The 24,997-nt window shown below is 43.2% G+C and overlaps 1 protein-coding gene and 2 pseudogenes across 1 annotated transcript; all 3 read left to right on the top strand.

Annotated features, from left to right (window-relative positions):
• Positions 1–10,479: 10,479 nt before the first annotated feature.
• Positions 10,480–12,236, top strand: LOC147436175 (uncharacterized). Its single transcript, XM_086488100.1, has one exon. The coding sequence runs from the start codon at positions 10,672–10,674 to the stop codon at positions 11,995–11,997; it is 1,326 nt and encodes a 441-aa protein (XP_086344226.1). The 5' UTR covers positions 10,480–10,671; the 3' UTR covers positions 11,998–12,236.
• A 1,622-nt stretch (positions 12,237–13,858) lies between these two features.
• LOC147436174 (uncharacterized) lies at positions 13,859–14,914 on the top strand (annotated as a pseudogene).
• Positions 14,915–21,543: 6,629 nt separating this feature from the next.
• On the top strand, positions 21,544–22,614 carry LOC147436173 (uncharacterized; annotated as a pseudogene).
• Positions 22,615–24,997: the final 2,383 nt, after the last annotated feature.

The following is a 24,997-nucleotide window of genomic DNA, read 5'->3' as shown; positions in this document are numbered from 1 at the left end:
CTCCACTTAATTAACAAAATTAATAAGATGAAAGGTGCACATTACACATTATTATTTGAATACAAAGTAGAATAACTTTCCTAAAATAAAATCAATAAAAATAAAAAAACACATTAAAAACTAAAAGAAAAGAACATATTTATATTGTGATTTAAAAAAATAGATTTAATAAGTATAGAGAATAAAAATCAATATAATAATTTAATAAAATGAATCTTAGTAAAGTTTTTAAATAAAAGGACTTTGTTCAAATGAGAGTATAAAAAAAAACAAGTGAAAGAATCACACTCGATTTCTTAAATAATTAGAACGTGATAAAATCATTAGGTTGAGTTTAAGTAGAATCAGTGTTCAAGAAAGGATTGCCTCAGCTTAGCCTTGAGCCGGTTTTAATTGGAGACTAGCTAGTTGCAAGCCAAAGTAAAGGGAAGAAAAACTGGTGAAATATGTGAGAAAATAGTTCAAAAATCTTGCAAATTTTAAATTTATGCTAGTATTTTCGGTTCGCTTCTTTGTGAGAAGGAAACTTAGCCGACGACCTCTTAATAAAAGAGACTTTCCTGAACATTGACTAGAATTAAGTTATAGAATGTAAAAAAAGTCAATCCATGTGAGGCGTTGAAATGAAATGTGAAATTTAAAAAAACTCATTAATATATATGTGTGTGTGTGTGTGTGTGTGTGTGTCTCCATAGGATTTACTAGAATTATGCAAGTGAAGTTTCACTTTAACATTCTAAAACGATAGAATGCAAGAAAAGTCAAGACATGTCAGAATATGAAATGACACTAAAATAAAAAGGTCCATTTACTATTTTAAAATTGAAATAGCATTTAATGTAAGTCTCAATCATCAGTGAAAACATTAAAAGTATGCGTAACCACTACAACATAACCCAAAGTTATCGACGTCCGTACCTTTCCACACCCATATCGACGTTCTTACACTCCGTCGATATGCGCATCGATATGGAGATGGAAATACGTGTAGAAAGGTAAAATTTTTCACACGTATATCGACGCGCTTATCAACGCGCATATTGACGCTAAAAAATTGAGGGAAAAAAAGTCGAACCGGCGCACAGGGGCCATTTTCGCAGTATTATGGCACTCTTCAACCCACCCCCCCCCCCCCCCCAACCCCTCTCTCTCTCTCTCTCTCTCTCTCTCTCTCTCTCTCTCTCTCTCTCTCTCCACATCATGTGTGTGTGTGTAGGAAAGAGATAGAGAGAGACAGAGAGAGCGGTGTGTGTGTGTGTATAAGTAGGAAAGAGAGAGAGAGAGAGAGAGAGAGAGAGAGAGAGAGAGAGAGCGGTGTGTGTGTGTGTATAAGTAGGAGAGAGAGAGAGAGAGAGAGAGAGAGAGAGAGAGAGCGGTGTGTGTATGTGTAGGAAAGAGAGAGAGAGAGAGAGAGAGAGAGAGAGAGAGAGAGCGGTGTGTGTGTGTGTAGGAAAGAGAGAGAGAGAGAGAGAGAGAGAGAGAGAGAGAGAGAGAGAGAGAGAGCGGTGTGTGTGTGTGTAGGAAAAGAGAGAGAGAGAGAGAGAGAGAGAGAGAGAGAGAGAAAGAGAGAAGTGTGTGTGCGTGTAGGAAATTAAAACTAGAGAGAGAGAATTATGGTTTTCGTAAAAAATTAAAATTAAAGAAAGAAATGAAATGAAATGTTATATTAACTCTTCAAAAAGCCAAAGTGACCTATGAGACCAGAAAGTTACAATGTGGTAGATCTGATACAAAGTCAGAATAACAAGATGACAAAATGACAAAATAAAATATTATGGAATCCTAAAATGTTGGGTGTGGACTAAGCAGCTAAAACAGCTAGTTGGTATAGGTAGATTATAGGAGATCGAGCATCTGTCGCGCTGGAGGACCTCATCAATCTCCTCCATGGTCAGTAGTCTGACCAGGCGTTGTGCATGTCGAGCCAAAGTGACTTGGATTCGTCTGATGCAGCCTCTGTCGATGTTGTGTAATCTGGCCTCCGCAGTTGTGGACGTCTGGATCTCCCTAGCTCAGTCGCTCGTTCGATCAGTACGTAGAGAGATAGGGAAGTAGAGAGAGAGAGAGAGAGAGAGAGAGAGAGAGAGAGAGAGAGGGAAGTAGAGAGAGAGAGAGAGGGAAGTGGAGAGGGAGACAAAGAGAGAGATAGGGAAATAGGGAGAGAGAGAGAGAGAGAAAGATAGGGAATATATATATATATATATATATATAGAGAGAGAGAGAGAGAGAGAGAGATAGGGAATAGAGAGAGAGACAGAAAGAGAGTGATATATATATATATATATATATATATATATATATATATATATATATATATATATATATATATATATAGATAGATAGATAGATAGAGAGAAGTGGAGAGCGAGACAGAGAGAGAGATAGGGAAATAGGAAAATAGAGAGAGAGAGAGAGAGAGAGAGAGAGAGAGAGAGAGAGAGAGAGAGAGAGAGAGAGAGAGAGAGAGAGAAAGGGAGATAGAGAGATCGAGAGAGAAAGAATGAGAGATAGGGTACGTAGACACACACACACACACACACACAGATAGATAGATAGATAGATAGTTCTATTATCGTCCTGGGAGGTCAAATATGACCTATGGGACCAAATGAACATGTCACGTGGTGTGAGTGGAGTTCATAAGTGACTCTCGATGCTCAAAAATGGCTGAAATGAGCGTCGCAATAGAGAGTCCACATCGTGGTTGGGAGAGGAAGGTATGTAGGGAGAGATCGTGGCTGAATATATGGGGAAAAGAGGACCTAATGTGGTCAAAAGCTAAGCACTCAAGTAGTGTGTGGTACTCACTCTCTCGCACTTGATGAGGGCATAAGGTGCAAAGTCGATGACACTCCTCGCCAGTGCCCCAACGTCCTGTCTCGCAGCGTAGAGAATGGGAGCTAAGACGGATGGAGGCAATGGTGCGGATCGCACTCAACGGGATGGGCTCAAGGATGTAGGAATGGGTTCGGTTACCTCGTTCCGAGAAGAAGAGAGATTTGTAGTTTGGGGCAACGTGTGTGGTGTAATGGCTGAAGCGAGAGCCTCCGGATTTCTCCCAAGCCATGATACATTGGCGTTGTAAGAAGGCCTCATTAACTTGGGAGTCGATCGACGCATCCTTGACCAAGTGACATGCATCCCATCTTCCAAACCATTTCTTGATATCAAGCATCCACCCCGAACTTAGTATTTTGCTCTTGCATGTCTTTTGAACCATTTGACTTGCTTCATATGCGATTCTAGGAAGTCGATGCAAAGGGCTACGTTGTGTCTTACGCATGTACTCCACAACCCTTTGCATACCCAAGACCTCAATGGAAAGCAATCCGGACTCAAGAAGTAAGAGCATGTAGGGTGTTTGTGTCTTGACTTGGAGAAAGTTGGTGAGAAAACGCTTTTGGACATTCTCAAACTCTTTCCAAGTAGACTTCCCGATGCTTCCACCCCACACCTCCACTCCATAAAGAAGCACCGGTGTCACCAATGTGTCAAAGAGGTACTTTTTGAGAGCCCAACACTTGATCTCTCCTGCATTGCACATGTTCTCAAATGCATAATAGGCCCTCTTTCCGGCTTCCAAGAGACGCATTGCACAATCCTTCCATTTATGATTGGATGGAACCTCAAGGCCAAGGTACTTGAAGTGATCTACCACTTCAAGTTTCTCATTGTTGTATACAATGCATGGATTTTCATCATTGAGGGTCTTTACAAGCATAACCTTGGTTTTGGATCCATTCACGATCAGGCCGCTATGTAGGCAAAAGCGTTCTAAGACACTCATAAGCTTTTGTGCATCTTCTAAGGTATGTGCCAAGAGCACTACATCATCGGCATAAAGCAAAAGCATGATCACCGCATTTCCGATCTTAACCTCTTCTATGTCTTCTTGCTGCATAGAGAGAGAGAGAGAGAGAAATAAAGAGATAGAGAGTGATATATATATATATATATATATATATAGAGAGAGAGAGAGAGAGAGAATTAACTAGAGATAGCTACAGAGATAGAGAGAGAGAGAGAGAGAGACAGAGAGAGAGATAGATAGTAGATAGAGTAAGAGAGAGAGAAAGAGTTAGGTTGGCTGACCAATTGTATGTGTGAAAAGGACAGAAACTTTCTCTATCTCTCTCTCTCTCCCTCTAGAAGAAACTATGGAACTAAAAGAGGCAAAGGGGTTTTACCCGCTACATGCATTGCCACGTACACTTGGGAGTGCACGTATGTGTCTACCCATATAGGATTTGACCAATAAAGACAAGATTTTGACACGGTGGTCCTGATCTCCGTACACCTCTGGACCGAGGTGTACGGAGATTGGGCAAGACTAGAGAATGCGAGGTAGTTTACATTGTGAGGAGTATATATATTAAAACAACATTCATAACCATTGTAGATGGCAACGTCATCAACTAACATGGAGGAAAAGATTTCATGCTCATTCACACTGTGCAAGTATCAAATCTTGCGCAAGTGTAGGATATGTAATGAGCATGTGCACAAGTACAGAGAGTTTGCTAAAGAAATCGTACAGAATCTACGATATGACTCCTACGAAACGGGCATTCATTTTTGTGACATAACACCTACATCTGAGAGAGAGAGAGAGACAGAGAGAGAAAAAGGATTATGCGTGAAGGTTTGACCAATATAGAGCCAAGGATGGAAGCAGAAAAGGACTTACAGATAGAAGATAATGGCATAAAGGAGATGTTGGATACCTTCTTCCAGACAAGCGAGGAGAACGCTAACGAAGCAGCACCTGAAGCCGTGCACCTATCTCCTGAAGACATGTTGAGGAAATTGGCATGTCAACCAATTTATGAAGGTACCAAAATATCGACGCTTCGTACTTGTCAAGCGTTTTTGAATCTTCAGTCAGTGTACGGGTGGTCAGATGCAAGTGTCATTGCTTTGTTTAGGTACGTAATTTACAAAAGAGATTTTTCGATTGCAATGGTGACATGCTTGGAGAGATTTTTAATTTAATGTGGCTTAAATAGGTTGTTGCGGGAGCAACTTCTCCCGGCTGGCAATGAAATGCCCCCGTCCATGCCAGACGCAAAGCAACTATTGACCTCAGTTGGCTTGGACTACAACAAGATTTATGCATGTCCAAATGATTGCATTCTTTTTCGCAATGAATTCGCAGATTGTCTGTCGTGTCCTAAGTGCGGAGCAGTGCGCTACAAACAATATGCAGTTGGCGAGACAGTGGCAACTAAAGTGTTGCGGCATTTCCCTATTATTCCTAGGATAAAAATCATGTTTCGTTGTGGTTCCATTGCAAAGTTGATGCGGTGGCATTCTACAAATAGATCCACTTACGCAACATTTAGGGTGCCCGCCGCTGATTCAAAGGCCTAGAGGCACATTGAAGATACCTGGCCACATTTTAAGAGTGAACCACGCAATTTGCGTTTGGGCATGGCAATGGATGGAGTCAATCCATTTGGCTTGAGAAGCGCGTCATGGAGCACTTGGCCTATGTGCCTTATAAATTACAACCTCCTGTCGTGGCTTGCCATCAAGAAGGGTCATTTGATATTAAGCTTGATTGTACCTGGTAAGTTCAAGGCAAAAAACATGGATGTTTATCTAGCTCCACTAGTTGACGAGCTCCAGGAGTTATGGCATGGGATCCACATAGCAAATGCCGTTGAACCAGTAGAAGAACAACATGCAAGGATCCATGGACTTCTTATGTGGATTATGTGTGATTGGCGAGGATACGAAGAAGCTTCTGGTAATGGTTCTTGATTTACAAAATTCTCGCTATTCGCAAGCACTTTGCCTTGGCCTAATTCATGCTTTAATATATGTAGGGCTAACAACTTCGGGATACAATGCATGTCCAATTTGCGGGCAGTCTTTGGATGTGCGTTATTCTGCCTCTCTTCGAAAGAAAATTTATCAAGGCCACCACCGTTATCTTCCAGATGGCCATCACTTGCGCGAAGGTCAGCTTGGTCGTGTTGAATGTTGTCCTATGCATGTACAAGAGTGGCGTTGTCGATGGGAGCAACATGAGGGGCAACCTGTTCCAAGAATGAAACGTTTGTCCATTCTCCATACGCTGCCATGCTGGGGTGATCTACTAATTAACCATTTGCTGGATCCAATGCATATATTCAAGAATGTGGGAGAGCTCCTCTGGAAGACAATCATGGGAATGAACGACAATCGAGCTTCACGAGATGATTTGTAGTCAATTGGAAAGATGTCAGAGTTGTGTCCTTTCACCTATGCAGCTGGCCAAACAAAACTTCCAAGAGCGCCATGGGTATTGCTAAAAAACGAAGAGCGACAAGTTAAAAGGGTGATTTCAGAGTTCATGACGCCAACAGGATATATGCGATGTCTCAAGACAGCATTCATCCGTGACGATCAACTGTCAGGACTGAAATCGCACGATTGGCATAAGTTCTTGCAATTCGTTCTTCCAATTGCGATCAAGGGGTGTTTAACGGAGGAAGTGTGGACTTGCATATACAAGATTTCAGAGCTAGTGTGGTGGATCTCTTCCGAGCAGATACAAGAGGAATGTATTGCAGCCGCAAGGGCTAACTCCATTGAGGCAGTTTGCATGATTGAGAAGTATCTACCCACGAGTTGCCTAACTATCCAAATGCACTTGCTCATCCATGTAGTAGATGAGGTTGCAGTGGCAGGTACAATCCACATCCGTTGGATGTTCTTTCTAGAGCGGTTCATGAAAACACTTAAGGGTTTTGTTCGCCAAAAAGCGTGTCCAGAGGGGAGCATGGCAGAAGGATGGCTGGTGCAAGAGTCTCTTGTATTGACGACCGAATTTCTATCCGTTTCTGACCCAGAAATGCCTCGACTGTGGAGCGATGAGGAGGATGCAAGATTGGTGGAGAGGATCTGCAAGGGCAAGGGGTGCCGAAGAAAATGAACGACGCCATGTGAGAAAAGATCATGAAGTTCTGTATACTAAATTCAATGCCGATGCAAAAATGGCTTGAAAGGTACGAAGAAGAGAAAGAGAGACGCAATAGGGAGCGACAGGATTTTAGGCGAAGCCGAACTACTAGAGGCTTACCCTTGCCAGACTATCTCGCTCCTCTACCTGAATTCCCTACAATGGCATGGTTGGACAAGACAGTGAGAGCAGCTCGACAAATCGAAGAACCCATATCTCTAGAAGAGGAAGAGTTGGCTATTGGATGTGACTGGAAGTATCATACATACATGGCACTGTGGTCGCATGGAAAGCATTTCAGAACACAAAAAATTGACAGCAGAAGAAAGTGGGGTAATGGTTAGTTTCATGCAAAAGAGCAGGGCCAGTGCTAGAGACACGAATGAGAGAACTAGCAACCTGGATTACTGTGGTTTGGTGTCGGATATCCTGAAAGTAAGCTTCAGACAGTTTGAGATGTTTTTGTTTGATGTGAAGTGGTTCAAGGTGATTACTTTTGGTCGCAATGCAACGGTACGTAGCAATGGAAACAAACTTGTGCAAATAGATTCTACAAAGGTTTGGATAGATGCAAGCGACACATTTGCTCTCCCCGAACATTGCAAGCAAGTGGTCTTTGTACCGGACCCTCAAGAGCGACAATGGTGGTTTGTGGTTCAGGTTGCTCCAAGAAATAAATAAATATTTGAAGGGCAAGAGCTCCTGGAGGAAAGTCAGTCAGACGACGTCCATACTACTGTGACATTAGATGAGATGAATGAAGGTATGGCAGAGGAAGCTGACAGATATACGAGGGATGACGTAGACGAGGCAAAATTGACACTTGTAGATGAAGATACAATGGTTGAAGACAATCTGTCAGAACGCGTTGGGACAGAGTTATGTTTGCAATTAGCGATAGAGATGATACGGTGCAAGATCTTCTCGATGATGTCTCACTCGTCGAGGCCCCTAGGCCTGTAAGTGTTTGTGTGAAGACGTTGATTTAAAATTAAGCTTAAAGTTAATTTAAACAATTGTGTTCTGACGCTTTATTTTACTTTCTTTGTGCAAGACTTTGGTATGGCAGACCAGTTTCCAGATCCCGCTTCTATGAGTACAGATGCATTCATGGGCATCGTCACACGGATGACGCCTGCTCAAATGGCAGAGGCTTCTCAGTAATGGGTAGCCAGAGGCACGGGTACTACGCCTCCGGGCTTCACACCCGAGGGTTCGACGCCTAGGGGGGGGACACCTATGGGAGGGGGGACGCCTATGGGGGGGAGAATGCCTACGGGTACAACACCTGCTTCTCCCATCACGGCCACTTCGACACCTAGGGGTGGGGCAGAGGCGGGTACGTCCTCATCTCCGCAGCACAGGCGCACTCGCCGATCTCGGCGATCATCAGGTGGAGGTGGTGGTTGATGTGGAGGAGGGTCCACAGATGCTTCGACCCCTTCTCGCTCACGACCCCCGTCCTACCCAAGCACACCTCTCGACACACCTCTTGGCACACCTCGGACACCTTGGGAGACATACGATCCTAGTGCCTCTAAGCTCTATATTGTACGGGCAGATGGTTCTTTTGACATGGATAGAGTCGGAACTGAGATGAGATAGCGGATTCGCCTGCTCATGGAGCTGGAGTTTTCGACCAGCATTCTGATGTCTTGGCTTGAGCAGGATGAGGACAAATTCAGTTACATATTGGAGACCATCCTAAGAGAGTACCAGCTTGGTCCGGGTTCAGCGGCTGTTCCGAGGAGGTGGATCAAGGGTGTTGCACGGGACACCGTGAAACATCGATGAGATGCAACTCGTAAGGCTTTCAGGACCGGCTCACCGAAGCCTTCGGACATCCCAAACGAGACGTGGCTGCAGATCAGGGAGGATGAGCGGATAGCGAACATGCGATTCAGACAGTAGCGTGAGGCCGTGCAGATATGACAGATGACCAGGGGGACATCTCATCTTGACAGCGGAGGCTTCGACACCTTTCGCTATGAGTTTGTGAGTTTATAATCCAATCTTAACTATGGCGTTTTTTAAAACACGATGAATCATGTATTCTTATTACTTTGATTTTTATATAAACGCAGAATCTTGCGATGCATCGAGCCCCGACACGGCAGGAGGAGTCAGATGGATATCGCAGAGGTATCTATGAAGTATTGAATGATCTTGATGCTTCAGGAGAGCCTGTAAACTGGGAGGCCTTAGAGTCTTACTGATCGCTTGAGGTGAGGCGTTAATATGTGTGAGTTGATTTAATTAAGTAAGTATATGTGAAGTAATATCAATACTAATTTTGTGAGTTGTCCTATGTGCAGGTTGTGAAGCCTAGTCATCAATGGACCAGATTTCATAAATATGCTTTGTGAGACACAGACACGCTTCTATGTCTCTTTTTTGTATAGACATATATGGTTATGGTTATTGTTCAGACAGTTATTGTTTTTCTTATGGTTATGGTTATTGTCATTGTCATTGTATAGACATGGTTATTTCTCCTATTCTTGTATAGACATAGTTATGGTTCAGGTTTTGTTTATGGTTATGTTTAACTTTCTGGTTATGCTTATGGTTATTGTTAATTTTGTTTATAGTTATGGTTATCTGCATTATGGTTTTGATCAAAGTGGTTATGGTCGGTTATGGTTTTAATTCGGTTATGGTTATGTACAAATTAAGTTTGTTATGGTTATGCTTTTAAGTTGGTACGGTTATGGTTTTGCACAAAGTTCATTTCATTTCTTTCATTGACCTTAAATCTCATGTGAAATCCTACATGGATAGCATGTAGAAGACATATACATGATATGTTTTTTTTATAAAAAGTTTATGTAAAAACAAAGGGAACTGTGTCGAAATTTTTACGGGAGCACGGTTGATTTTGATGCTGCTCGCTTTCTTGGGCAGAGGACAGACAGTCTGGCTGTGGCTATGTCCATCTTTTCATTGGACACAGACCAAGCTGCATGTCCTCTGCCCAAGAATTTTTTTTCTTTTTATGGTCGTCGCTATGCCCGTCGATTAAAGTATCTTTCGATGCACATATCGATGTATATATCGACGATTTCGTAAGGACGCGTATATCGAGGGACATAGCAACAAAATACGTCGATATGAGCATCGAAGGTCCTCTTTTTTGTTGTAGTGTACCCAACTCAACTCTAAGGCTTTTTTTAGAAAGCCAAAATTTAACCAATACTTCACATAATATACGGATCAAACTCTTATGCACTCTTTAATCCTTTGTTCTTTAATCTTTTTCAGCATGCCAAAAAGTAATGAAAGCATCTTTGAAAAAAGCATGCCAAAAAGTAATGAAAGCATCTTTAAAAATAGCATTTGAGAAAAAATTGCTTTTTTTGTCTTCAATTTTTTAAAGGGATACATGTCAAGCAAGTAAATTTGAACTACTTTCAAAAAAAAAAAAAAAAAAAAGCTCCCTTGAGTCACACTAGCAAAAAAATTCTACCTCTTTTTATATATTTTTTCAAAGTAGAACTCCTTATGAGAGGACCTTTTTAAGTGTTCTAAAGCGAATTTTGTCAATGGGAGTTTTGAACAGGTGAAGAGAGAGAGGGTTGCTCTTTACAAGCCATGGTGGCTCTGTAAGCTTTTGGAAGAGCAGCTCGCCATTCCCCCTCCTCCTTGTCGTCGATTCCTCACTCCTCCTCCTTCATTCCCCACTCCTACTCCTTACTTTTCGGCTTGTGTGCTTTGCTTGGTGTAGAATGGAATGCATCGTCGTTATGGGTGCTGTGGCCGCGGTGCTGCAAACACTTCAGATCATTGGAAAGTCTTTGCAAGCTCTGCGTGATTGGTGTGAGGAAAGTGACGATATCAGTGCTGCTCATACGGCTCATAAAACGGAAGTGTGGAAGCTTCTCAAGGAACAGAAGAAACTAGAAGAGGACTACGTACAACTTCCGCCCGAAGATCAAAGCTACCTACACTGGCTCACCGTAACCATAACCAAAGACCTTGAGTTCTTACATAGCGAATTGAAGAAGCAAGGAAGGGGGAGGGCATTGTCCTGCTTTCGCGCGGTCCCAGACATGGAGATCTACATGACCAAGGTGGACGAGTGTCTCAGGAGGGCTAGGATCTTTATAGATCATGTGGGTACATCCCAAGCAGGTACATCCCAAGCACAGAGCATAAGGAGCAACGTCGACCAGCTACGTCATGAGCAAAGTGAACACCGTGAGATACTTTGGTCATTTACAGCAAGGGGAAAGCTGTTGACGCAGAAGCAGATCCAGAAACTGTGTCCCTACTTCCAGAAGACAAAGAAGCTCCTTATTCTGAAGCCCGGCTACGAAGAGGAAGAAGGCGAGGTTTATCTGATAGAAGAGGTAAGCATGGGGAGGCCAACGGAGAGAGCATCAAGACGAGTTAGACTATGCAGTCTGACGTTTTGGCTGAGAGAGGTTTCAAGCCCCTATGTAGCTAAAATCGCCCGAGTGATAGAAACGGAGTTCTGCTTCTATGTGTATAGTGAAGTGGGCGATTGCAGACCCTTAAGAGATTGGCTTCAGGGAGACCAGGCGCCGGCGGGGGGGAATTCTAAGGATTTGATAAGAACCTTGTGTGAGGGGGTAAGCTATATGCACGACAACCGCATGGTGCATAAGAACATCAACAGCAAGAATGTGCTAGTGAAGGCGGATGGGTCAGCTTGTGTGCTTGCTGGGCTCATCGAAACCAAATGGATGCTTCAGGACAGTGACAACGTTGAGAATGAAGACTCCCAAGATGCGAGGTGGAGAATGCTCTACGAGTCGCCAGAGAGAAGGGTTGGCACCACGGCTTTGTATGCTCCGGCTTGTGATATTTACTCTTTGGGCGTTGTGATGGCGGAGATCATCTTGCGCGTGAGCTTCTTCGATGAGCCATCGCTTGAATCCAAAGAAGGGGTCGACCACTTTGTGGAGACGAAATCGGTCTCACAATCTCTCAGCCCTGACGCTGCTTTGCTACTCGAATGGTATGGGAAATGCACCCACCACATCGGAGCTATGAGGCCGTCTGTTGACACCATCATGAAATCCCTATGAGCCATGAGCCATGCCAATAAATGTATGAGATTATTGTTGTCATCCTCCTTATACGGAGGGAGCAAAACAGAGTCTTTTTCATACAATGCATAACATATGGGCTTCTGCTCGAGAGGCGCCGCATACCTAGCTAGGTACGATTGGAAGAAGGGGACCACCGCCCCCCACAAAACTTATGATGTTGAGGTAAGTCGGAATGTGGGAATAATCGTGAGAATTTATCCAAAAGTTCTTGTGGATCGATGTGGTGTGAATTTAATTAGGAGGTTCTTATTAGAGTACTAGTACGGCTGGCCGCCTTCGACGACCCCCCAACACACACACACACACACACACACACACACACACACACACACACACGAGAGTAGTACCTCCTCCTCATAGCATACTTTTGCCACATTCGGGTCCTCAGGCCTCTCTCCCTCTTTATCACGTGCAAAGAGGCTTGTTTTTGTTTTGGATTTTATCCTTCAGGTCGCAGATTGCGACACGTGTAAAAGGTTCCATGTTCCGCCATATTATGTTAGTAGAAATAGATATACGAGCTAAGGAGAGAGGTGCTCTCTCTCTCTCTCTCTCTCTCTCTCTCTCTCTCTCTCTCTCTCTTCAATTGCACGTTGAGCTATCATGGTATCATAAGAGGTTCCTCGTCTTCCCTTCGACGCTACTCTCTCCAACGAGACGTGCGGTTTTCGGTTCAGCCGATTGCGTTTCTTTTAGCCAGCTTGACGGTAGACGTGAAGTCTTGGCGCACAGTACGTGTGTTTGTGCCTTTGTGACTAACGCAAGTGAGCGTTTCTTTTCCAGCTTGGCGACTCGCTCGTGTTGGCTGATTGCAATCCTGGGCGGTGCTGTCCAGCCTTGCCCGTTGCATGCCAGTGAGTTCTCCTTTTCTCTGTCTTGTCTACGCCGCCTCACACTCCCTCTCACTATAGACTGCTCCCCTATACTTGTCTACTTTTCCTCTTGATTCCGAAGTATTTTTTTAATGCTCATTGCTACATTCTTTTCTCAATGTAGTTGTCTCTTTAAGGTAACTTTCTCAAGGTGAAGAGCTATTACACTCACATACCCAGCTTGTATAACTCACTTCTAAACTAATCTACTAACATAATATAGCGGAAGGGGGAGCCCTTTACACGTGTTGCAATCTGCGACCTGAAGGCTAAATTCCAAAACTAAAAAAAGCTCCTTTGCACGCGATAAAGAGGGAGAGAGGGGGAGAGAGAGAGGTCGTCCAAGGCGGTCGGCCGTACTAGTACATATAACACAGTTCTAAACTTATAGATCCTTGTCCTTGTTAGGCTATGGTCATGCGAGGCTTAGTTTCCATGACCAAGCCTGACACCATGCAGCTTTCCATCGGCATAGTGTTGTGAGAACTTGTGACCATGCCTTTTTTGGTGTAGTTTTCAAACTAAGCCCGTTGCATGCCAGTGAGTTCTCCTTTTCTCTCTCTTGTCTACGCCGCCTCACACTCCCTCTCACTATAGACTGCTCCCCGTCACCCTTTGAGTTGTCGTACCTGCTATGGTCAAAATTTGTCGCAAATTACTAAAAAATAAGCCTTGCGTGACCATTACCTTACTTGGTGCATCTCATCATCATCATACGGTGTGATTTTATCACTTGTATTTTTTATAGGCACAAATCATTTCCATGGCAGGCCTCTTTATTTTATCAATTGTTCAATCAAATTCTTCTCTTCCCAAAAAATAAATAAATATTTTTCTATCCCTGGACCGTATAGCTTCCACCAAAAGTATGAAGGTAAAGCTGCTTCGTTCATGATTGCAATGTCTTTTGTGATTGAGTGAGGCTGTGGGATCTACCTCATGGCGTGTTCAAGCTCCCCTTTTCAATGCGAGTGAGAGTAGACGAATTGAAGAGGAGTCGGTACTCATTGTCCTGCTTTGACGCGGTCCCAGACATGGAGGTCTGTCCACATGACTAAGGTGGACGAGTGTCTCAAGAGGGGTAGGATCTTTACAGATCATGTGGGTACATCCCAAGCACAGACCATAAGGAATAACATCCCCCAGCAAAGTGAACACCGTGAGATACTTTTTTCATTTGCAGAAAGGGGAAATCTGTTGACGCAGAAGCAGATCCAGAAACTGTGTCCCTACTTCGAGAAGAGAAAGGACGGCCTCATTCTGGAGCTCGGTTACATTGAAGAGGAAAAAAATAAGGTTTATTTGATTGAAGAGGTAAGCAGTGGGAGGGCAAAGGAGAGAGCGTCGAGACGAGCTAGGCTATGCAGTCTGACATTCTGGCTGAGAGAGGTTTCAAGCCCCTATGTAGCTAAAATCGACCGTGTCAAAGAAACGGAGTTCTGCTTCTATTTGTACAGTGATGTGGGCGACGTCGCTATACCCGTCGATTAAAGTACCTTTCGATGCACATATCGATACATGTATCGACGATTTCGTAAGGATGCGTATATCGAGGGACATAGCAACAAAATATATCGATATGAGCATCGAAGGTCCCCTTTTTTGTTGTAGTGTACCCAACTCAACTTTTTTGTGTGCTTGCTGGGCTCATCGAAACCAAATGGATGCTTCAGGACAGTGACCACGTTGAGAATGAAGACTCCCAAGATGCGAGGTGGAGAATGCTCTACGAGTCACCAGGGAGAAGGGTCGGCACCAGGGCTTTGTATGCTCCGGCTTGTGATATTTACTCTTTGGGCGTTGTGATGGCGGAGATCATCTTGCGCGTGAGCTTCTTCAATGAGCCATCGCTTGAATCCAAAGAAGGGGTCGACCACTTTGTGGAGACGAAATCTGGCTCACAATCTACGGGCCCTGTCGACGCTGCTTTGCAGCTACTTGAATGGTATGGAAAATGCACCCACCACATCGGCGCCGTGAGGCCGTCTGTTGACACCATCTTGGAAACCTTGATGCCATGAGCCATGTTAATGATGTAAACTGTTTCACAATGTTTTGAACCTAGCTGATGCACCGCTTTCATGTAATTAGAGTCCTTGCACGATGCTTATAACTCTGCTTCTCGGACTTTCTTCTCAAATGCACTGGCCCTTGGTTGTGGGTTGGTCACCCGTACACCTATTGGATAGGGATTTGGCACGTTCCTAGTTTTAGCCCCTGCGTACCACCTCTTATGACCACTCACCTTCTTACTTCTCTCTCACTATAGTATAATTAGTGAGGGTGTGTGTATAGAGTATGGTGTGGTGTGTTTTAGGAAGTTCTTATTGGAGTATACGAGATTGTCAGACATGTGTTCTCTCTCTCTCTCTCTCTCTCTCTCTCTCTCTCTCTCTCTCTTCCCTTCAATAATACACTTTATGATGGTATCAGACCAGGTTCCTCGTCTTCCCTTTGCTATCTTCAATAGTTGATTGCTATTTTCAATGAGAATGTTTGCGATTTTCGATTCATTAGACATCAGTGAGGCTATGTCGTGCAACCTTGCCCCCATGCTGAGAAAGATACCAGGAAGATGCACATCCCACTTAATTGAAGCTTACTTGATTAATGATCATTGTTCAGGGCTTGCTAACAATCTAGTTTTATGATTAATGTATTCCAGATGGCCAATGGAGACACACATGCTTTGGAAGTTAAATATGTTAAATGTGGTGTCCATACGGAAGCACATAAGGTTTTGGATGAGCTTCAATCCAAAAATGTTGTCTCCCATGTTATGGATATGGGATCTGTACATTTATTGCTGAAGTGCTCATTAGGAGCTATGGTCATTTATGCCGGCCTGCCAATGTGTATTAACTTTGAGCATTGAAGAATCTATAAATGAAATATGTGCAAGAGGGAAATGCTCACTCTTGCACGGGGGGAGATTGCACCCAGTGTTTGTGTCTTCTTGTCCCCTCTCCTCTCTTCTCTCTTGTCGTGCGGACGTAGCACTCCGCTCTTGGAGGTGCGTCGCAGGCTCTCTCTCGTTCTCTATCTCTCTTTGCTCGCATTTAGCTCGACTATGGATTTGTGCGAGTCGTCAAGTATGCAGATTTTTTGTTTATAGCTTGCAGCGTGTTATTTATGTATTTCGTAGGGCCCTTTGCACTTCCGATTTGTAGCAGTGGTATCAAAGCTTGCAAAAACGCTCTTGGAAATGCTAGAAAGAAGCTCACGATGAGCGTGGTGACAAATAAACTTACCCATCTAAGTTTGCTTATTTTACTTAGTTTGTTAGCATGATGCTTAACATGACTATTTTTTTCTTATAGGTGCATAGAATGGTTATGTGATTTACTTAAAATAAGATTAGCTTAATTAGGAGTTCAATTGATACAAATTAGCATGGAGCAAAGAATAAGAGAAGCATTATCATCAAAGGAACAATCTCTAGTGCTGAGAGAGAACTTCATAGAACTGTGCGTCAAGCCTTGAAATCAAGACCTTTCACTTGCGGAGGCACCGATATTTTGTAGTAGGAGTAGAAGAAGAAATTATAGTAATGTTGGACTAATCCTAAGACCTAGTGCTTTCGGGTGAGCTAGAGGAGACAACCATCTTCTTCCCCTGCCCATGGGATGCAGCCCCAAGCTAATAGTAATAATATTGATAATAAATAATAACAACAAAACACCTATTTAGGATTTTGAAAAAATGTGTAATTTTGGGACAAATGTTTGTGAAGCAAGTTCTTGAGTGGTGGTTGGACTATGCTAGGTTGTGGTGTTGTAAACCATTGTTGTCAAGTTCCTAGGTAGAGTTTCCATTATGCCAAGGGGCTACTGACCGCCATCAACTTCGAGGTAAATTTCCCCAATAGTACCTAGTTAGATATGTGGTTTCTCCCTCACAAAATTTATAGCACTACTCTTGTACACTCTTCCAACAAGGCTCAAACTAGAGATTGAGGCGTCCAGTGCCACCCACAATTCAAAGATTCCATTTTGGTACTTGAGTTTTAGCTAAAATTTGCAGAATAGAAAACTATAAGAGGAATGAAATAAAAACAAGATGAAATTTATGAGAGATTTTAGACATTCTTGGTGTAAGAAACTCGGATTTATGAGCTTCTACTTGGGAGGCATTGCGCAACATTTGAGGGAAAGGGACCACATGTGCCCCCCATCAACATTGTGATCCTTTGCCCCAACAACACCTAGCTAGGTATGTGGTGCACATTCCACAAAAGCTCATGCGTTTTTTTAGGTCATAGTTTAGAATGATGATGAGAAATTGTATTAACACACTTGTGATACATAATTAAGGTGCCCAGGTAAATACTATTGGAGTACAATGGAGATGAAGCACTTACTGAAGTTGTATTCCTATTTCATCTAGTTTGTCTCCTTCGTGAGACGCTATACTCGTTTGAGATGATTGTCATGAATGGAGTCTCGCATAGCAAACTTGAGAGAAAAATGGTGTTGTTGCACAAGAGAGCGAAAGATATGGCATTTACAAAACCAACCCATCCTTACCAAAGTGCGATGCATAGACCACTCCACTAGTTTGTTGCTCGTAGGCCTGGAGATTTGGTGCAGTATGATACACCTTCAATAACATTAGTAATGGGGGCCGTTACAATATTGGACCCCTTACCTTAGGATTTGATACTTCTTTTACAATTGTTAGAGCACCCCCCCCCACCGACTATGTGTAGGGCCTTCCAGCTTTGGAAAGACCTCTTAGGCGAGATATGCATGCCCATAATATCATTGTTGCGTATGACGTAAATGCTACAATCCAACACAAAGCAGCTAAAACACCCTCGAGGTGGTTGAAGACTCCTTTTGACTGGTTGTTGACACGTTTGGAGGCGATTATCTATTGTGGAGGGTGGTTGAACCAGCCCATAGCTTGGGGGTGCCTAAGGAGACAACTTATTTCACGGAGTTGCAAAGCCAACCTACATGTACATCATGTCGTAACTACAGGGCCCTCTATAATCAGTTTTGATGGATGTATGGGGAGTGTTGTTGAGGCTCGAGCTTTAGTTTGAGCAAGCTTCGGAGGAAATTATCCACACCCTTAGTCATTGACTAAGTCCATCTAAGTTAATGACTACGTTAGGTTTCTCCGTCAAATTTGAAATGCAACGTTAGTTTTGAAATCTGGAAGTGACAATGGACGCCTTGGTGCTATCCCCTAAGCCCTCCATGCCGCTTGCTGCTTTACTGTGAGCTCCCCATGAACTAGGCTAAGGAAAGATCTTGAAGCACCATGAATTGTTATGCCAGCTTGAGCCTGCCACGCATTGCAACATGTCTATCGCCTCAGCCAACATGCCTCTTGCTATCAAGCCATGTCAGCCATGCCTCTCATCATGAACTGCTGCATAATGCACCGCTGATAAGGTGGCAGGTCGAAAGCAGAGGGCCTCCATAACAGTTGAGGGCCCAGCTATTGGAGAGAGAGGAAAATAGCAGGTGAACCAAGACCGGCTCTACCCTTCAGCCTGATGCACCAAAACAACACCCTGCCCTAAACTGCCATGTCTTGATCCCACCATGAACTGCTGCATGAGCTAAACGTTGCCTCAGTCACCCTTGAGGAGCTATGATTTGTCAGCCTTTGTCATGAGCTAATTTACTGCGAAACCTGAAACCTGCAGCACAAAAGCACACTTAGAAATGTCTGCTCTTGAGGGCCCTAAGTCCTCGCCTATATCCCAAAAATGTTGCAGAGCGCGCTTGTGTGTATAAACGAGAAGATCCATGTTGTTTTCAATTGCCGCTATGCTTGATTCCCTCATCCTCTCGCTGGCCCCCAAAAGCCCCAATTTCCTGCAACAAACTGCCGCAGGTGGTCGCCTCAAAACTTCTGCAGGTGGTCGCCTTGATTGCCTCTCAGAAAGTATCTGCCTACTTCTGCAGCATGATGTAGAAGATGGCCAGTCCTTGCTTCCTCTTCTGCAGCAATCGAATCGCCGAACGTGTAAAGTCCTAAGCTACACATTAACTAGCTTGTAAATACTTTTTTTTAATGTGTGCTGAGTCTGTATAAGAAAACTCAAGTGACATGCAGATGTGCGGATATTTGACTTGGATGTGCAGTCTACACTACCATTTTCCACCAAGCTTACAAGCGAGGAGGAGCTTGCTCGCCTGATACGTGTTGTGGAGGCAATCAAGAAGCTTCCATCCATGGAATTTGTATGGTCTGCGCCTAAGTGCGGGCACATCATATGGAAAAGAGGGCCTCCATACGAAGCAAGTGAGAAGGATATTGCATGGAAAATAGAAGATAAATATTGAGCAAGAGCTGCATGCATGCGTGTGTGCAACTGTCATCCATGCTCACAACATCCTACAAAGACAGTGACACTCGCCCTCTCTTTGCCGAAGATTCCACACTCTATTTTGCTACCCTTTTGTTTTTGGGCAGGTATGCTAGCTCCTCTCTCTCTCTCTCTCTCTCTCTCTCTCTCATGATTCTTGAAACAAAGACTTGCAAAGCTCTTTCTAGGCCTAAGCAGTCGACCATTAGTCTATTGCTCTTGGGCTCGAACTTAAGTTCGACCCTCATATTGACCTGGATAGTTTTCAGGCGTCATGAGCACAATATAACTTGTTTTAGTTGAGCATTCAATTTCTGGATTCAAGGCTCAAAGTAAAACAAGTTATATTGTGCTCATGACACCTGAAAACTATCCAGGTCAATATGAGGCTCCAGCTTAAGTGCGAGCCTAATCACATGGATGCTTGATTTTCAAGCCTCATGAGCACTCGAATATAACTTGTTTTAGTTGAGCATTTAAACTTTAGTTTCAGGTTTGAGCCTCATGACCTGGATCCTAAGTTTTCAAGCCTCATGATTACTTGAATTTAACTTGTTTTAGCTGGAAAATCCAATCTCAAGATTTGAGGCTCAAATTTAAGTTTGAGTCTCATGACACAGACGCTCAATCTTCAAGCCTCGTGAATACTCTAGTGGAACTCATCAGGCTCGAACTTAAGTTCGAGCCTCATGACACGAACACTCAATTTTCAAGAACACTTTCGATCTAGAAACTATCCTAAAGGGTTTGTATCTCACAAGGTTTGAATTGAGTCTTCAAGTGTTCCAAACTTATGTTTCGGTCTCATCATTAAAGACTCATTTTATAAGCATCATGAACATTCTAGTAGGATTGATCTTCCAAGCTAGAATCCATCTACAAGAGTCCTATCTCATGAGGTTGGAACTTAGGCTTCAGTCTCATGGGCTAGAGACTTATTTAAAACTCTTTCAAATTGAAAGCCATCTTTAAACGTCTCAAGCGCATGAGGCTCTTGACTCTCATGACCTTTAGAATCAATTATTAATCCTCATGAGAACTCTAGGAGGACACTTTCTATCTAGAAACTATTTGCAAGACTATCTACAACACTAAGCGTGAGAGTCTCACAAGCTAGAGACTCTTGGACAAGTATTTCCAATTGAAAGTCATCTTCCAAAGAGTGCCACAAACACTCTTTTTGACCAGAAACCATCCCCAAGTGTCTCTATAACATGAGACCGAGAGTTTAGTATGATCCTCATGATCCAAAAATGCTTGTAAAATAGCTAAAAGTTATCTACATTAGCGATAGACCTCAAACTTCAACCTTGGGCCTAGTTATTCTCAAAACATTTGTGATAGCTTGACTCAAGATTTGTACCTATTCAGATTCATGTATTTCCATCTTATCACTAAGGTACATGCCCAAGGATTCATGTCCTCAAATATGAATGAGATTTACACAACTATGCTATGTCATCTGATCATCACTAAGGTATATTCCAAAGTATTTATGTCCTCAAGTACAAATGAAACTTTCACAGCTATGTTGTGTCATCTTATTACTAGGATATATGCCCAAGTATTCATGTCCTCAAGTACGAATGAAATTTGCACAACTATGTCTAACACTCAAAAATGAGTCAAACATAAAAGAAGTAGTAATGATATTTGTTTATCTTGCTGTAATTTTTTTCATACTTTTATGAGTTTTCATCATGAGATATTCTGTTGTTTTGTGGTTTTTGACTATATATCGTGTTTCTAAAGACCACATTTGGAATTTCATCAATTTCTCAAAAAATGCTCTTATGTTCTATTCAAGTGATCAATACAAACAAATACAGGCCACTCCATGCTGAGGGGATGTACTATGTAGTCATGTTAATGTACCTCGTGAGTTCAACGGGAGGGTTTTTAAATGAAAAAAATTTAAGCAATTTAACAAAGATACATTCAAGAAAGGGGTTTTTACATTCAATTTTTTAAAAAAATTCCTAAAATACATAGTAATTTTAAAGTTCACTCAAACATGTTAAAATAGTAGTTTTTTAATTACCCTACAAATGCACACAATATAGGGGGGTATGACATAGTGCACCCCTCAATGCTCCATGGAACTATCTCACTATCTCATGGAATTAGATTCCATAATACATATTAATCTCTCCCAAAAGCAAGCATGTTTATGCTCATCATTAAGAGATATTTCGAGCATCGGTGCTCAAAGAGATGTCCTCCTCCAATCAAGCATATGATATAAGGTTGTCCATTTGAGTGATGAACCACATTCCTCTCCTCTTTGATGATAATTGATAATGATAATTCAAGCTCCACTTTTCAATGCGAGTGAGAGTAAACGAATTGAAGAGGAGTCGGTACTCATTGTCCTGCTTTGACGCGGTCCCAGACATGGAGGTCTACATGACTAAGGTGGACGAGTGTCTCAGGAGGGGTAGGATCTTTATAGATCATGTGGGTACATCCCAAGCACAGACCATAAGGAATAACATCCCCCGGCAAAGTGAACACCGTGAGATACTTTTTTCATTTGCAGAAAGGGGAAATCTGTTGACACAGAAGCAGATCCAGAAACTATGTCCCTACTTTGAGAAGAGAAAGGACGGCCTCATTCTGGAGCTCGGTTACATTGAAGAGGAAAAAAATAAGGTTTATTTGATTGAAGAGGTAAGCAGTGGGAGGGCAAAGGAGAGAGCGTCGAGACGAGCTAGGCTATGCAGTCTGACATTCTGGCTGAGAGAGGTTTCAAGCCCCTATGTAGCTAAAATCGACCGTGTCAAAGAAACGGAGTTCTGCTTCTATTTGTACAGTGATGTGGGTGACGTCGCTATGCCCGTCGATTAAAGTACCTTTCGATGCACATATCGATACATGTATCGACGATTTCGTAAGGACGCGTATATCGAGGGACATAGCAACAAAATACATCGATATGAGCATCGAAGGTCCCCTTTTTTGTTGTAGTGTACCCAACTCAACTTTTTTGTGTGCTTGTTGGGCTCATGGAAACCAAACGGATGCTTCAGGACAGTGACAACGTTGAGAATGAAGACTCCCAAGATGCGAGGTGGAGAATGCTCTTCGAGTCACCAGAGAGAAGGGTTGGCACGAGGGCTTTGTATGCTCCGGCTTGTGATATTTACTCTTTGGGCGTTGTGATGGCGGAGATCATCTTGCGCGTGAGCTTCTTCGATGAGCCATTGCTTGAATCCAAAGAAGGGGTCGACCACTTTGTGGAGACGAAATCGGTCTCAAAATCTCTCAGCCCTGACGCTGCTTTGCTACTCGAATGGTATGGGAAATGCACCCACCACATCGGAGCTATGAGGCCGTCTGTTGACACCATCATGAAATCCCTATGAGCCATGAGCCATGCCAATAAATGTATGAGATTATTGTTGTCATCCTCCTTATATGGAGGGAGAAAAACATAGTCTTTTTCATACAATGCATAACATATGAGCTTCTGCTCGAGAGGCGCCGCATACCTAGCTAGGTACGATTGGAAGAAGGGGACCACCGGCCCCCACAAAACTTACGATGTTGAGGTAAGTCGGAATGTGGGAATAATTGTGAGAAGTTATCCAAAAGTTCTTGTGGATCGATGTGGTGTGAATTTAATTAGGAGGTTCTTATTAGAGTACTAGTACGGCCGGCCGCCTTCGGCGACCCCCCAACACACACACACACACACACACACACACACACACACACACACACACACACACACACACACACACACACACACACACACACACACACACACACACACACACACACACACACACACACACACACACACACACACGAGTAGTACCTCCTCCTCATAGCATACTTTTGACACATCCGGGTCCTCATGCCTCTCTCCCTCTTTATCACGTGCAAAGAGGCTTGTTTTTGTTTTGGACTTTATCCTTCAGGTCGCAGATTGCGACACGTGTAAAAGGTTCCACGTTCCGCCATATTATGTTAATAGAAGTAGATATACGAGCGAAGGAGAGAGGTGCTCTCTCTCTCTCTCTCTCTCTCTCTCTCTCTCTCTCTCTCTCTCTCTCTCTCTCTCTTCAATTGCACGTTGAGCTATCATGGTATCATAAGAGGTTCCTTGTCTTCCCTTCGACGCTACTCTCTCCAAGGAGACGTGCGGTTTTCGGTTCAGCCGATTGCGTTTCTTTTAGCCAGCTTGACGTTAGACGTGAAGTCTTGGCGCACAGTAAGTGAGCGTTTATGACTAACGCAAGTGAGCGTTTCTTTTCAAGCTTGGCGACTCGCTCGTGTTGGCTGATTGCAATCCTGGGCGGCACTGTCCAGCCTTGTCCAGTGTTAGTTGTTGATTGCAATCCTGGGCGGCGTTGTCCAGCCTGTAGGGCGTTAGTTGTTCAGACAACTGCACTGCAGTCGCCTGAATTTTCTTCTCCCTGGCTCTCTTTGTGAGTCTTTATTTTTACTTTTTGTGCTTCCTACAAAATAGGGAAAATTGCCAAATACGTAGAAATTCCCAAAATACCCCTCAAATTTTAAAAAATCTTCGTGTGAAAATCTACAATTTATTTTTCTTTGGAGAAATTTCATCTCACAACCTGGGGTATTTTGGGAATTTTGGAGCTACTGCTGAGGCTTATAGGACCAACCCTACCTCCACCACCCTTAATACATTGTCGACATTGCACATGTAGTTGACATTGCTTTAAACCTCAGTCCATAGTTTGTCGAAAGGAGACTATGAGCATGGTGGGGATGCTACTAGAGCGCTCGAAACCACTACACTTGTGTCTAATTTGGACAGGTCTAGCACCCGTCGCGTCACCTCTTTGATAACAATTATGTTTTCTACAAAAAACAGCTGCTAATGATCGAAATCTACAAACTTTTCAATTTATAAGATTTCTCATGGCAGCAACGTGCTTCACTAGGTTCTAGCGAGGCTTTTGAACTGCGAACTTTTCTTTGTGGCGCGAGTGCAATTGTGTGTAGCCCGGAACCGTGATCGTGGTTTGCAAAGTGCGTGAGAGAGAGAGAGAGAGAGAGAGAGAGAGAGAGAGAGAGAGAGAGAGAGAGAGAGAGAGAGAGAGAGAGAGATTAGTGTGTGTGTGCGGTGTGGAACAAGGTTCGTGGATGTGTGGAGTGTGCTGGAGCTTTTCGAGTAGTGTATTTGTATGTTGGTGTATCAAAATGGGTGTGTGCAAGTGACTTCATGTTGATTTTGAAGGTGAATTTGAGTGGTTAGGGATGTTGTGTATTTGAGTGGTTAGGGATGTTGTGTATGTCTTGGGCTATACAGAGGCGTTTATTGTGTGTTTCGAGTGTGTATCCCTTTCCTTCCTTCTGACATGAATTTAAAATTCTTGCTTATGAGACCAAGGATGTGCACACACACACAAAATCTAACTTCTAACAAAGCAGACATGGAGCAACAGATAAGAGGGAAAGAGAGTGTGCAGACTATGAGAGAGCTTATTTTTTGAGTTTACTTTTGAAAAAATTGGATATTTTTAGGAAAAAGTTTGGACATGGAATCATATAAGATTTTAGTACCTTCAGAACTTTACAGAGGATTTACAAATGGGCACCGGCACAAAAGGTGGTTAGAAGAAAATATTGACCTGGCCAAATAGAAAATAGAGAAGGTTAGAGAGGCCACGTTATCGTCTAGGGAAACCTACCTTCAACCCAAGACGGATAATCAAGAACATTTTTAAAGAGCCTTAAAAGTCAGGTTGAGGCCTAATCCACTCGCTAGCAACTAGAGAGGGGAATGAAGCGAAGGACCAGGATG

This window comes from Adiantum capillus-veneris, chromosome 18 (genome assembly GCF_014529385.1).
Source record: "Adiantum capillus-veneris isolate H3 chromosome 18, ASM1452938v2, whole genome shotgun sequence".
Classification (NCBI taxonomy): domain Eukaryota; kingdom Viridiplantae; phylum Streptophyta; class Polypodiopsida; order Polypodiales; family Pteridaceae; genus Adiantum; species Adiantum capillus-veneris.
Note: the sequence above shows the minus strand (reverse complement) of the source record. Positions and strands in the feature narration are given on the sequence as shown.

Coding starts and splice junctions, on each gene's coding strand:
- LOC147436175 (XM_086488100.1), top strand. CDS start 10,672: ATGGAATGCATCGTCGTTATGGGTGCTGTGGCCGCGGTGCTGCAAACA.